This window comes from Ambystoma mexicanum, chromosome 14 (genome assembly GCF_040938575.1).
Source record: "Ambystoma mexicanum isolate Mex_15411 chromosome 14, UKY_AmexF1_1, whole genome shotgun sequence".
Classification (NCBI taxonomy): domain Eukaryota; kingdom Metazoa; phylum Chordata; class Amphibia; order Caudata; family Ambystomatidae; genus Ambystoma; species Ambystoma mexicanum.
Genome location: NC_090940.1, coordinates 87,292,055 through 87,306,207, shown reverse-complemented (window position 1 = coordinate 87,306,207; position 14,153 = coordinate 87,292,055). Strand labels below are relative to the sequence as shown.

The window sequence follows — 14,153 nt, the reverse complement described above, 5'->3', positions numbered from 1 at the left end:
CTCCTTTGTCTACCCCAAGTAGACTGCTGGCACAGAAGTCCGGGCGGCTCCCAATGATCCCCCTGGTTAGGGTGGCACAACTGGAGGCCTCAAGGAATGGTCTGATTTGTGCCAAAAGTGTAATGTAGTATGCTGAGTTAGACACTAGGCCACTGATATGGGACCTCATTGAGAACTACTGGTCAATAGTGATCCCCAAGGTTTTTACTTTTTTCAAAGTGGGGAGCAGACTGTCTACAATTTGAAAGAATCAATAGGACTGATCAAGCTGGCGCCACTTGGGGCCGGTGCCCGGGATAATATTCTCAGTTTTTGAGTTATTCAGGGCTAGGCCATTATACAGCATCAGCTGGATTTTAGCTGTATGTGGCATTAATGACCTCAGAGTGTTTGGAGTGGTCATCTGATAAAGGGAAAAGGCACAGTATCATCAGCATATCATAGCACTTCCTGTTGTAAATAATCTGCCTCTGAGGCACGTTAAAAAGAAACAATCTCAATGGTAGGGCCTGTTCAGCCATGCTATTTGCATTTAAGGGGAGAGGATAGAACAGGGGGTGGGGGGCATTGTCATTTTAACCTTGTCCAGATGTTAAATTCACCTCTGATGGCACTATTTAGAAAATATTGAAATACTGCTTTTTAGTTATAAAAGATGTGCACCTTTTATACTTTGCCCGCAACATTATAGAAAACGCTCTTCTTTTATGTTATTTTATGGGTGTTCATGTTTCATTTCTGGCACTGCATAAACACCTAGCACCCAGGATTTACATCATGCTTTCCAAACAAATCTCACAACAAGCATTACATATTCTGTTTGCATGCAAATTCTGTAAAGTTACTCAAACAGATTACAGAATGAGGTTATCAAGTCAGTACCTATCAGTTTGAACCACGAAACGTTCTGGCAGAATAGACTAGGCTTCCAAACAAAGATACATTCTATTTAAGTCGCAGCCCCACTGGTAAGTATGCATGAGAAAATCTGAAACTGGTCAATACTTGCCAACCTAGCCTTATCATTTTCAGGTAGGGCCTTGTTGGACCAGCACAGTGAGGTTCAGCTTGATTCCCTAGGCATAGCAAGCAAGACACCCACATCTGGGCATATACACGTTCACTTAGGGAGACAAACGGAAGCCAACATGCATTGGCAAAGCCAACAGCTTGGGATTTTGATTAGGCATGGATAGGCATTTGCCAGGCACTGCCATAAGGGTACCACATGCGGGTACCAAATGGCCATAAATGGCAACAGCTGGAAAATGGTACCAGTAACTGGGCATATGATTGCATTGCCTGGCAAATGTCGGCTAATACCTATGCACAAGCAAAAACTGATGGAATGTGATTGCTTGTTTAAGACAGGACTTTAGTGTTTATTGAGGTATTGACAAATATATTGAAAATCAACTGGCTGAAGACACGCATTAAGAGAACCAGGAGTTCATTTACAGAGGCAATTAAGTAATTAAACACTCAAAAGAATGCTTAGATATAACACTGGCAGGCCCTATACAGCAACACATTTGGTTTTAGTTTGTGATAGAGCTTGCTCAAAAGTTCTAGAAAGGTTGGGTTTTGGTGATGAGGCATTGACATAGCCATGGCTAGTCATTAGGTGGGTAACTGACCAGACACCCCCATAGAGTGTGCGTTTCTCCTCACATTGTATTGCAATCCTATCAGTGTTTCACAGCATGTGTTCTGGTTGCACCTAACAGGTAAAATGTCTCTGAATCAATTAGAACCACTGTCATTGCTCTGGCCAGCCTTCCATACCATTGTTTGCATATCAGACTTGGCCCTGTCACTAATATCAGAAGCCCGTCGCAAACTGCTAGACCACAGGGCCTACAAATGCATGTGGTTACTTGTGTTCCAGTGCAGATGGAACACAGCCTAGCAATTGATATTGAACTGCACATTTTGGTGGCAGCACCAAAAGTAATTTGCCAATGGCTTGTCCCCTTCTGTAATGGCACATACATACTCAGGGGCGTTGCTAGGGGGGGGGCTAAGGGGGCTATAGCCCCTGATCTTTTGGTTGTAGCCCCGGATAGAATCTCAGGAGCTACTGCCAAAAGACTAGCTAGCCCCCAGTCCCAACAGTTCCGACATCAGCGTAGCCCCGGGTCTTTTCCAGGCCTAGCAACTCCCCTGTACATACTACAGAATTATGAAATGGAATGTTGCGCAGAGAAACGGTAGTGGTAATGTTTAATTCAAAGCCTTACATCTATCACTTTTTAATTTTATTACACTCTTCCCCTCCAGAATTGAATGTGTGTTACTACAAATCTTATCTTTTCACTTGTACTCAAGTAGTTAATGCAGCAGAATATATACTTTGAATTTAATTTGTAAGAGCCACCAGTCAGTTGACGCACCTTCTGCAGAAATCTGTGTTCAAGCTACTTTAACTGTCATTTTTTATTGTTTGATATAATTAACCATTTTATTAAGCATGATGTGAAAAACCACTATGTTCCCACAAAAAATAAACATACTTTAAATTACAGAAACCAAAATTGTGATTTTAGGTTTGAGAAAATAGTTGTAGGCAGCCTGCTTGAATATGTGTGCTACCTCACTTAGAGTTGTGAATGGCCCTCCATCTCCCAGGTCATTTGTACTTTCATAGCTGTGGGGCATAAATCATTGTCTAGGACAAGAAAACAAATCCTGGTTGGGCCTCCTGCAGTTCAGCCAGAATGATGTCTCTGAGGTTGCTGATGAATGTTTAGAGTGACATCCACCCCCCACTACCTTGGTTACTAATGGCGTATTACACCACTGACATGACCTCCTTTGTAGGGGGGGCCAGGGGCTGGCTCTGGGGCGGCCTGGCCCCCTTGGCCCCCCTGCTGGCGCCTGGCCTGCTCGGCTCAGGTTCCACTGGCAGAGCCTCATCTTTAATTGCATCCGATTCCGTGCATGTATGCTTACATTTACCCTCAGAGAGAGAGAGGCATCTAAAGTGTGCTTTCCGTTACTAAAGGAAGGAGTTGGCATCGTTTTCAAGCCCCTGCCATTGTCCTACTGATGTTTTGCTTTGCTTTTGGGACTTTTGGTTATTTTCTCTCTTGGGTCTTGTTCCCCTTTTGCCAGTCAGACTTTCCTGTCACAGCCCCAGGATCGATTGTGTTGCTATACAAATTCCCAGTAAAAAGCACAATGCACCATAACGCTTGTGTGACAGCTGAGGGGGAATTTCTCCCAGATCCCAAAGCGCACACTAAGAACTCTTGCCCCCTAGCACTGTTTCGGGTGGAGTGGGTTGTGGGGAGTTTCTCTGTGAGGCCACCCTAACTCTTGGTATGTAAGACCGTGAATAAGACGAAATGAGACTTCAGTTTGATCCGTGCAGATGGGAAAGCAAGTGCCGGTCATCTGACGCTGTCATAAGCACTGGTACTGCATTTTTCTCGGGCCGGAGATGAGGGATGCTGCAGCCTGGAAGATGGCTTTAAGTGAGGCCAGAGTGGATTCAGGTGGACCAGTGATTAGGGCATTAGGGCGCATACAGTGAACGGAAAGTTAGAGGATGACAGGTGATGTGCTTTTCTTACAGGAAGACCTTTGAAACCAGGCCGCACTCTCTTGTTGGCATGGTCCTAGAAAGATAGCTCCATGGATTGTGCACGCTGCGTGAGCATGGATGGCATCATTCTAGAACCACTCTGGCAAAGCAGATCGGTCTCCAATGGTGAAATGAGCAACCACTGAGGAAGACACACTCTCTCTTTATCTGGCTCGGCTTCAGATCGGCTGCAGAGAGCCAGAGCTGGATGGAGTTCAATGGGGGGGAGGAGATTCAGAATATCAGAGGCAGATGACACTCAGCTATAATTAGATGGAGATGTTTACAATATTACATAGGACTGGCAGGGGTTACAGTTCAAAGGGGACACTCTGGAGGTTTGGAAGATGAGGTATGGCGCTCAGAAGAGTGTGATTATGGAGGACTCCATTTGAACACGGTATTCGATAAAAGACGAAAATCGCTGCAGATCTATACCGGCAATGCCTATGTAGATGGACAGGGTGAAACAAGGAGTTTGGTGTCTCAGTGTTGCATGCAGTAGAAACGTTACAGAAGGAAGGGGCATGGGTCTGTGTGCGTTGCCAGTGACCTAGAGTGCAGTCTTTCTGCTGAAGCAGATCCTCGGCTGACTTGTAGACATAATATGGACTATGAGTGTGAACAGGGTCCTGCAGCTGAAAAGCCACAGCTCTTTCAAGAGCTTTCGCCAGGAGGGGAGCTGGGTGATGGGCTTGCAGTTAGAGAATTCATCTGGGTTCAGGGAGAGTTTCTTCAGAAGAGGGGGGCCTCCCAACTCTTCAGTGTGGGCATGGAAGGTATGAGGTTATTCTCATAAATTCTGGGTTTCATCTTGGAGATATTATGAAGGACATCTATGATACGAGGCTTGAAGTCAAAGGCTTGCCATGTGTGATGTAGCAGAAAGGTACATATCATGGTTATCAGGAGCATTTGGGATGTCGATATGGTCTTTTATTTTGTTGATTTATGTTAAAAAGTATAGCTTTATAGCTGTTGGACAAGTAAAGGGGAGAGAGGATTGCACAATGTCAGGCTGCTTTAAATGATGCTTTGTTCTTTAAATCAATGTCACCTGTGTCAAGGTGTAGAGACAGAAGTCGAGTGGGACTTTAGTGGTGCAGTATTCGCGAGCAGCACACGCTACTTTGAGGTTAGTCGATGTCTTTTGGGGAACAATAATCGCCCCCATTTTTCTTCTTTTAGAGTAGCAGAATCTTTCTTTCATGTTCACCTAGTTCTTGAGTGGTGATTGGAGTGAATGTTTAGCCACAATTATTCTTGAGGAGGTGGGGGAAGCTATCGAGATTAGCTGTCTGCAGAAGAGTGGTCTCAAGTCTTACAAGTCCGTGTACGGGTCACAGTGGATGGTGCTTACACATAAGGTTGGAGGCTGTTTTACCCACAGGATATATTTGTAATGTGGGGATCAGGTGTCTGGACTGAGTGGATGTTTGGTTACGTGCATACTTCCCCGGCCCCTTATTCAGTTCTTTATATAAGGGGTTAGGCCAACCTAAATCCAAGATGGAGGGGAAGGTTTGGAATGATCTGAAGGTCAAGTTTACATCATGCATTAGAGAAGGTTACACCACGTTCAATAACTGTGTTTTTGTTCAACAGGAATCAGGCAACAGGTCCTCTTTCACGCTCCTCTGATTTTGGGCCTAATCTGTGTCAAGACAGTAGTAGTAATGATGAAGGATCAGGGTTCGCTGCCTGGGACAAGCTCCGGGCTCTACGGTTGGAGCCCAGCACTGTGGAGGGCTCGCTCGCCCATTAGGAACGTTTGACCTTCCATTTTAAAGTGTGTAAACCTTAGACAAATAGTCCCTGTGTCAGGGCTGCACTATTTAGAACACAGACACTGTCTGCTTGAAGACCTTCAGACTGATAGACTACTAAGTGCCAAAAACAAGTCCCTTTGAAATCGAATTTGGACTGCTTCGCTAATTACCTCTTCCATGGATGTGCTCTTTGAGACTCTACACAGTGCCAGTGAGAGTTTTTTGGCAGCTTCACAATTGCACTGGTTAGACACTCTTCCTCATTTTGCAAGAACGCATTGCCTCGCTGGTCTAAATTAAAAGCTGTTCCTGGCAAAATCTCATAGGAGCTACAGCTAACACCAAGGAACACTTCAGGAATCAGGACTCTAAATACATCTAAACTGGTTTTACTATGGTCTATAAATAGTTATTTTACAAGGTTAGGCATTGAGATAGGGCAAGATAGCTGTGGGCAGTTGTCACTTAGCCAAACAAGCCACGAGTGGACTTCTGTACCTAAACCCTAGAGGATAATCTTCCAAAAGACATACCATAAATATGACAGCAATGCCTCCCAAATCCTCCATGGTCTATTCTGTATGGAGTTCCTAAGAAGAAACTGCAGATAAAGAGCTTCAAGGAATAGTACCAACACCGGCTGGGAGATTACAGTTACAGTTCAGCAGCCATAGCCTTGGGTGAGCACAGGTCGACAGAGTGTAGTATTCTATGACTTGCTTTCACTTTTTTCTTCTGTACAGATCTCAATGAGACGAGAAGAGATTGTGGTTTATTATTAAGTCCCGTTCCCCTTTCGTTTCCATTTTACTGAGGTTTGTTACCCCGCCATTTGCTGCATGCTAAGGAGGGGCTGTGGGGCCATCCGCTGCCATGGAATTCAATTCATGAAGATCTGACATGTGGAAACTGTCAGTGTCAGGCTGATGGGGAGGGATGAATGGGGATGAGTGCCTGATGAAGGATGTGAATGAGGAAGCCCTTGAGTGACGCGTGTGTGTGTGTGTGTGTGTGTGTGTGTGGTTTTTTTTTTTTTTGGCAGTGGGGTGTTGTGTGTGGCAATGTGTTTGTTTATGCTAGTTTATGACCCCAAAGTGCATGGTAAATTGGCCTGTCAACAGGTCTTGCCTATTGGAATGTCAGCATGTGTAGAGAGGAGAATGTTCCATTTAGTGAGTTTTTGTTTCTTTGTGTGGGTGAGAAGATGTGAGGTTGTGTGAGACTAGTAGATCCAGAGATGTTTCTTTCATGGTTTCAGTGTCAGATTGACCAACTAGGTTTAAGACATGAAGGTAGCATTGTGAACTTGCTATAGTCTTATGTGATAAAGCCTCCTGCCTGTGGACAGTCCCATCTGGGCCCTAGGGGGTCCTTCAGGGGACCTTAGAGCCACTAGAGCCAGAAGGGGGCAAAAGCAAGGACCAGATAGGGTGAAGGAAGCCTGGAGCTAGGGCTAGCCAGACCCAAATAATTGATGATAAACACGACTCCTTTCTCTTTAAGGTAACAAAGTTTCAACATTGCACAAACCGAGACAATGGGTTTGTTACATTTAGCCCTCGAGGATCACTTCCAGAGGAAAATGCTCAGTTTGTGAGATCCCCACGAAGCACGTCCTACAGAGAATTATGTGTGCCACGCGTGCATGAGTAAAAACAGCCAAGCGTTATTCTTCTGTACCGGCTAGCATTGAAGGAGATAAAATGCATCAATGTTTACGCAATGAAGGCTCTTTAAATCAACTAGTTCACCTCTCTGGCTTACCCAAAGCATTTGTTGAAGGAATGTTCACACACTGGAAGAACACAGCAACCCACAGTTAAGCAGGGCAAGGAAACATGACTCTAGAGGTGGAGTAAAGAGAACACCTACATATCCCTGTCCAGCTTAGAATCCCAGATTTTGGCTGGCCATGATAAAGCCACAGCCCACCCCCTTACAGGCCAGATGACCCAGAGCATATGGCCCAATAAGTGGGTACCTCAGTCCACACAGCACATGTACAACTAATGTTCCCAAGTACCACCCAGGGGGCGGGGAACAGCAGATTTCGGGAGCCCCATCTTTAAGGCCTCTTGCCAGGATAGGGCACAGGTGGATGTCAGAGAGGGGGAGATAATGGTGTGCAGTAAAGAGGCAGAGCGAGATGTATGGAGGGAGGAGAATGGCTGAGAGAAGAAGCTTGTGGTATAGGAGGAGTCACAGCTTTGTAAAGCAGGAGGGAGGTCCTGGCTCGTTGGAGAGAGACAAATTGTTTGGCAGCAGAGATAGAGAGGTATTACCTTGGGGAGGAGAGGGAGGGGTACCATCTAGAGACAAAAAAAGGAGATGATTATTGCGCATAAGGGACATTTTAGTTGTAGGGACTTATCTGCTGTCGCCCTCCAAGTGTGATCTAAAACCTGCCTGGCGGGAAGATGCAGAAAGAAAGGACTTGACTGGTATGTGGAGCTTCTGGATTGGGCCTCCATAGCACCCGGAATTCATGAAGCACCTCTAGATCCTGGTTCCCCACTTTGATCCATTTTTGAGCCAGCTCAACCACTTTGAGGTGCATTTCGAGCTGCCAGGAGTAACAGTAGGTGTTTTTGACACTCACCACTTTCTGATCTTCTGTCAAGCTGTTGGCTGGACCAATCGCCTGCCTGTGCACCTTCTCACTGTTTCTCTGCCAAAGCATTACAACTCCCAGTTGGAGCTTCTCAGGCTGACTCGACTGATTTGAGATGCCGACTTGACCCAACACCTGTCTGCAATTCACCTGATCAAGCTGATCTTCCCTATTGCGACTGAGCCACACTGTTGGACCACTTCAAGCTGACTTGACCCAACTCTACGCCTGCAATCTACTAGGAACCACTAATTCAAAATGCCCCAACTCGACTGAGTAAAAATGCCAATAAGCCAGACTTGAAGCTGCTGAGTCCCAAAGTCAAGAAATCCAAAGGTATTTGAAGAGGATCTGTCCTCCAAGGCCACCTTAAAAAGACCTTAGTGAGTTTTACACCAACACGTTTTTCATTTTAAAGACATATCCTTGATCATTAACATTGCTGTTGAAATCTTTTGCAGCATCTCTGGCTATTAACCCAAAGTGCCCTTTATTCTCAAAGTCTCCATTTTCTGTGTTTCCTTTACAGGGGTGAGCCTTCAGTGTTTTTGCGTGGGCATTCTTTTATTTTTATACCACTGTACTTTTGTTGTTTGTCTTGCAACTGTATTAGCTCACACCCCTCCTGGAGGGTATAGTCTGCCCTCAGCCTGCGCTATCCTAAGAGATGAAAGAGGTATACCTGGCGGGCTGTGCTTGTTTAATCTTTATGAATGGGATCTCTGCTGGTTTAGTGGTCTTGAGCGGCTGAGTAGGTGTTTAAGACACTACTCCTCCCTGTCCTCCTGCAGGGCAACCGTCATTTCATCACAGCTGCCCTTGCAACAGTAACTGGGGAAGTGGAAAGAGAAGCAAGAAGGTGCGGGGGAGCTTCAAGACATCCCATGTTTTTTCTGTCTTGGAGTTAGATGCGAAAGGAAGCGAAGGGATATTTTAAAGGAAAGAAGCAGTGATTAAGCATAATCTATGTGTTATAGTATGGTGTTAAACACACAGTGGGATGGCAGGAAGGTCGGAAATACCAGTTACCTAATATTAAAAGGATAGAGTGCCGACACAGCACAGAAAGGTGGTGTGCACAGCTGGAAGACAAAACGTTCTGTTTTAAGCGTGAAAGGAGAAGGAGACAGAGGGGTGGAAGGATGAGTCAACTATGAGCAAGATAGGGGTGTGAAAAAGGTTCTGCAGGAATGACATAGGTGTATTTTATGGTATGTATACACCATACTCCCCTCTTAACCACACGCGAATTTCAGTGTCGTTCAAAAGAGGCCCATTGGTGTATTGTCGGGAAGTGGAGGGGACAGAGGGGATTCAATAGAAAACACACAATTTTAGCTGACATCTAATTCGTGAACTCTTTGCAGTTCCTTGTTTTTTCAGACAGCTTGAACTCCACAGCCTTGCTATATTGCAAACACAGAAATCCACAGAGGAAATCCGGTTAACTGGTGAGTGCCTGCTAACCACAGATCTATGCATCCTTGATTCTCCTATGCATAGACCAGACGTCAATTTTAGCATCTGCTCCTCCATCTTTAAGCTATAAATGAACTTCCTATTCATCTTTACCATAAACAGTGTAGAGAACACGCACATAATGTATCTTCGGATTTTTAAGGCAGTTATTCATTGCCATACATCCTAAATGAGTAGAGCTATGTAGGCACAGGAATACACAAAAGGACATTGGCCTTTAATATGGTGAAGGGAGGTTACAACAGGAAATACACACATACACAAAGTGCAATATAGATTATGAAATTAAGGTAATAGGACGGAAAGCTTTGATCAAAGAGGGAAGAATAAAGTTAAAGGGTGAATTTGGGCCGGTGCTACCTGCACATTTTTTCCATAACAGCACTAACACTTAAAATGTATTGCCAATGCATGTGCATGGGTTCCTCTCATGGGCAATTCTTAGTCACGTGGAAGTAGAGATCATGGACGGCTGCTAAGCTGCTCTCCCAGACTTCCTTCCTCATAGACAGTGAAACAAAAGCAGGTGTGTACGCAGCTGAATAGGAGAAATGACGGGCACCAGGGGTCACTCAGCAGAAGACTACCAAGGGTCATTCATATGTGTGTTGCTGTGCTGGTGCTGTCACATAAGACAATTCATAGGATGACAAGCCGCTTAAGGGCACACTTACTTTAGCTTCTGAAGTTGGTTCCAGGAAGCACAGGCGGTTGCCAAGACCCTCTGCTGCCAGGCAGAACTTCCGCTGTTCCCTGTGGATGGTGGCAATGCACTGGAGGACCACTTCATCATCCTATCAAGAGAAAGAAGCAGCAAGAGCTTTAGTGAGGAACAAGCGCACAGTGACTCCTGGTACTATGAAAGGACGCATACTAACACAGGCAAGCGGCATGGGGCAACACGAGGCAAGTACTCCAGGGAGAGTTAGGGGGTAGAGTGACCAGGACAGAAGGGCCGGGATAGAGTCACTCAATGTTATGATTCACCAGGAATGTGAAGGGTTTTGCCTCACTCACGCTAGTGTTTGAGGCACTGGCCTGCAGCCATATGACCCACATTCTCTTGAAGGCCAGTCTGCCACCCCTACATATATGTATTCAGATACATGTATACCATCGACAGGGGGTCCTTTTAGACCCTGCAAAATAGCAGATATTAAAGAGTTTAAAGCAGTTACAAAACAGGCACACGTAATGGGGATGTTACCTCTGTTAAGAGGGGTGGGTTTTAGGAAGTAATGCCTGGTTGCTGGGCTCGAAGTGTACGAATAAAAGTAGTGGAACTATGTTCCTTGCTGCCCAGTCCCCTCTCACCCCTGCTTCCCACAAATCCCATATCCATGCTTTACCGTGCCCGGCAATAGGAACCCCATACCTGGGTCCTGCCTTCACTCCACTCCCCACCCCTCATCACTCTGTTTTATAAATTTACTTCGAAGACTGAAAGAAACACAGTGAAAGAAAAGGATATGATATGGTATGGCATTTGTAACGTGCCTTTACACAAGTGTTTCATATGAAATAAATGTCATATGACCACAATGACTTTCTGTCATTGCCCCCCATCGCACACAGCTCCATACACCTTCCCCTTTCTAATCACCCACCATTCACACCTCTTAGGGGCATACCAAAGACTAAAGCCATTACCTACCATCCACCCATTACATACACAAAGCTGTGCATGCAGCAATGCCTCTTTAATTGGCTGCTTCCATTCAGAACACAACAGCGGATCACTGTGGAAGCAGGGCTATAAGGAGGCTCAGGAAAGGGTTGTATGTCCCAAGGAGGTCTACGGAAATAAACACCAGCAAGCCAGCAGCTGCAAGGTAGCTCAACCGAATGTCAGAGGTTCGAATCATCAGTAGGTGGGCCGCAAAAAACACACATGCCCTTCGCTTGAGGTCCAGGAACGGTTCTTAGCTGACAAAAACGAAGGAAATGATAGCTGCTTGGTTCCCTCCCACGGCACCCTCAGCCTGGCGCACGTGGAGGTCCTGTGGTAGACAGCACCAGGGAAGTGGTGTCATCTGGGACCGTGCTGTGCAGGGACGTCACTTTTTGAGAGGCCTCTGTCTTTGTATGCAACTGGGGGGCAGGATCCCATCGGGCTGCTATCATTTTAGTTTGCAACACTGCACTGGGGTTAATGACAGGAGGCTGTTCTGTGCATTTGTTAATCCACTTTTTCTCTTCAACAAAATTCCGTAACCGAAAAAACAATAGATTTGCTTTGTGAGTTAGAAGCATTATTTGGGCTTTTCTAGACGGCAAAAACGACACTACTGCTTCTTATTGAAGCACGTGGTTAACATAAAAAACGTTGACAGACATCCCCTTCACCCTAACAACCTCCTCTGCTGGTGGGTCCAAACAAGGCGGCATCTTTCTCAAAACTGTCACCTCAAGTTCCAAATCTCCTAGCAACTACCAACCAAGTGAAGGACAGAGCCTGCACGGTCTCATGATGCAGCGGTAGCATACGTGAAATGTGGCCATTTAGGCAGATTACAGCAGCGGATTATGCTTTGGAAAATACCCTTGAAAGGTAATTGGATTGCTTTTGAGGGACACAACGAGAGTGTGATGGATCGCTTTCACTTACTGTGTAATATTTTCCTGCTGAGTGCTCTGCCCGAGGTGTGTTTTCAAAGAAATCCGAGAATCCATCACTGTCCCTGCTCTCCAGAACGCACTGAAACCCACGCCGCCCTCATCGAGAAAGTTAACCTTTTCAGTGATCAGCCTTGTGATTAAATCCTATGGGCTAATAATCAGCAAGAATGGTCTAGTGCTCTCCTTTCCTAATCAGATCCCTTGAATGAGTGGTTATCACGTGTGGGCCACTTTTCGGTTATTGCCCCACCACACACTAGCACATTCCTTTGGTCAGCATTTCGCCACTTGAGAATGTTGTGCTGATGGTGTGCAAGGGGACTCCGGATTCAAAAGCATTTTAATGTTAAAGGGTGCTTGTACCCAGGGACGCCATTTCACCAAAATGACTGGGGTAGTGGAAATGACATCCACCCTTGAACTTTGATGACATCACAGGAAGTGATGTAATTTGACCCAACCCCGAAGTGACATCACGGGAAGTGATGAAACACGACCTTTCACCTCTTGACAAAACAGGAGGTGGCATCACATAGCATTGTTCCTAAGTAGACTTAAAAAAATATGGTTACGTATCACTTTAATGTGATATACATTTCAAACAAGAATGGATCAGCATATGTATCGTAAATATCAGTGTGTATAGGCCCATAATACCAAATTACTGTGAATGCAAGCAGACGTCCAAGGCCAAATGATAATGATGTGTTATCATATAGCACTTACGCTTAAGCGCTTTATATAGAACAAATATACATACAATATCACCCAACCTGTGTTGGTGCTAATTTATCGACCTCAGAAGGGTAAAAGGCTGAGTTGTGGTGTTTAAGAACAGACTAAATCAGTGACTCACCCCCTGAGGAGTGCCTGAAATATACCTTTAATGAGTCTAGCAATTATTGTATAGGAAGACAAATTATTTGTTATTCCTATTCTTTCTTATTTAGCGTCACTTCTTAAAGTGCTACACTTGTGGAACACCATTTTTTTTAAGAGGTCTGAGCAAGAAAGCCAGCTACTCCAGAAACGAAGAGCCACATGGTGCTGGCCAGCGCAAGCGCTTATATTAAAAAAAAACAGTCTTTTTATTTATTTATTTTATTTTAGGGGTAGCAAGGGAAACCACAGGGCTAGCAAGGGAGATCTCAGCATCCGCAGTTGTGACCCCTAGCACCCATAAACGCCGTCCCTGCTTGTACGGCGCACTGTCACGACCAGAGTGGTCCCCAGGCACTCTGCCGGATCTGAAAAGGAGGTTGTGGAAACATGTGGGTGGGGTGTGTATGGTGGGAATAGGAAAGTGAGAGTTCTGATGTTCTGTTGGCAGCTTCATTTCGGTTTTCACCGTTCACTGAGTTTAGGAGCGATTTTCGGGACGGTGCGATTCCCATTCTGTTAAGCCAGGTTATGTGTTGTTTGTATGTTGTTGTCGTGTGGTGAAGTACTTGCAGATTGCTGTGAAGAGAGGTGGTTGTTTGAGTTTCTGTTTGAGAAGTGTAAAGCAGAAAATTGATGTTTTAGAGTTGGGTTAGCGTGAGTTCCCTTACCTCTTTTTTTTTTTTGGTTTCCTCGCTCAGCATCTATGGTCATCCTGTGTGTTTTGATCTTGTTTGGTGGCCTAGTTGGCAGATCCGTTGCAGAGTGGTAGTTTTCCTCGGTAGAATTCTAGTGGTATGTGGGCAAGGGTGATGGAGGTGTGTTGCTCTCGGCCTGGGGTTCGATGCTTGGGTTGGGAGATTATTATTATGGTCTCTCCCGGCTGTCTAGTGGGGGTTCTTTTCCTACCATGGTTTCGTTTATAAACTAACAGTGAATGGACAACAGTGCTCTGGGCCTCATCCCCCTGCTCTCCGATTAGAGATGATCAGGGATTATGGGTCCCTCTCTGGGCTTTCTGTTTCCAGCTGGGCCTATGTTTCCTAGTCGTTTCCTTGTGGTCCACGGTTGAAGAGTTATGTTTTGAATAGTTTTCTGAATTCCAGGTGATCCCCTGTATTGCGTATGTTTTTTTGGTAGGCTATTCCAGGTTTTTGGTGCCAGGTGGGAGAAAGATGATCCTCTGAATTTTCTTTTGTTGAAGGGTTTT

At 45.3% G+C, this 14,153-nt stretch overlaps 1 protein-coding gene across 7 annotated transcripts in view; it reads right to left on the bottom strand.

The window, feature by feature from the left end:
- RYR3 (ryanodine receptor 3) overlaps positions 1–14,153 on the bottom strand; it is a 1,751,462-nt gene that overhangs the window by 1,451,567 nt on the left and 285,742 nt on the right. For all 7 annotated transcript variants that reach the window (XM_069638568.1, XM_069638566.1, XM_069638573.1 and 4 more), the window contains exon 2: positions 10,120–10,239. In XM_069638568.1, coding sequence (XP_069494669.1) covers positions 10,120–10,239 — 120 coding nt within the window. The remainder of the gene's footprint in view (positions 1–10,119; positions 10,240–14,153) is intronic.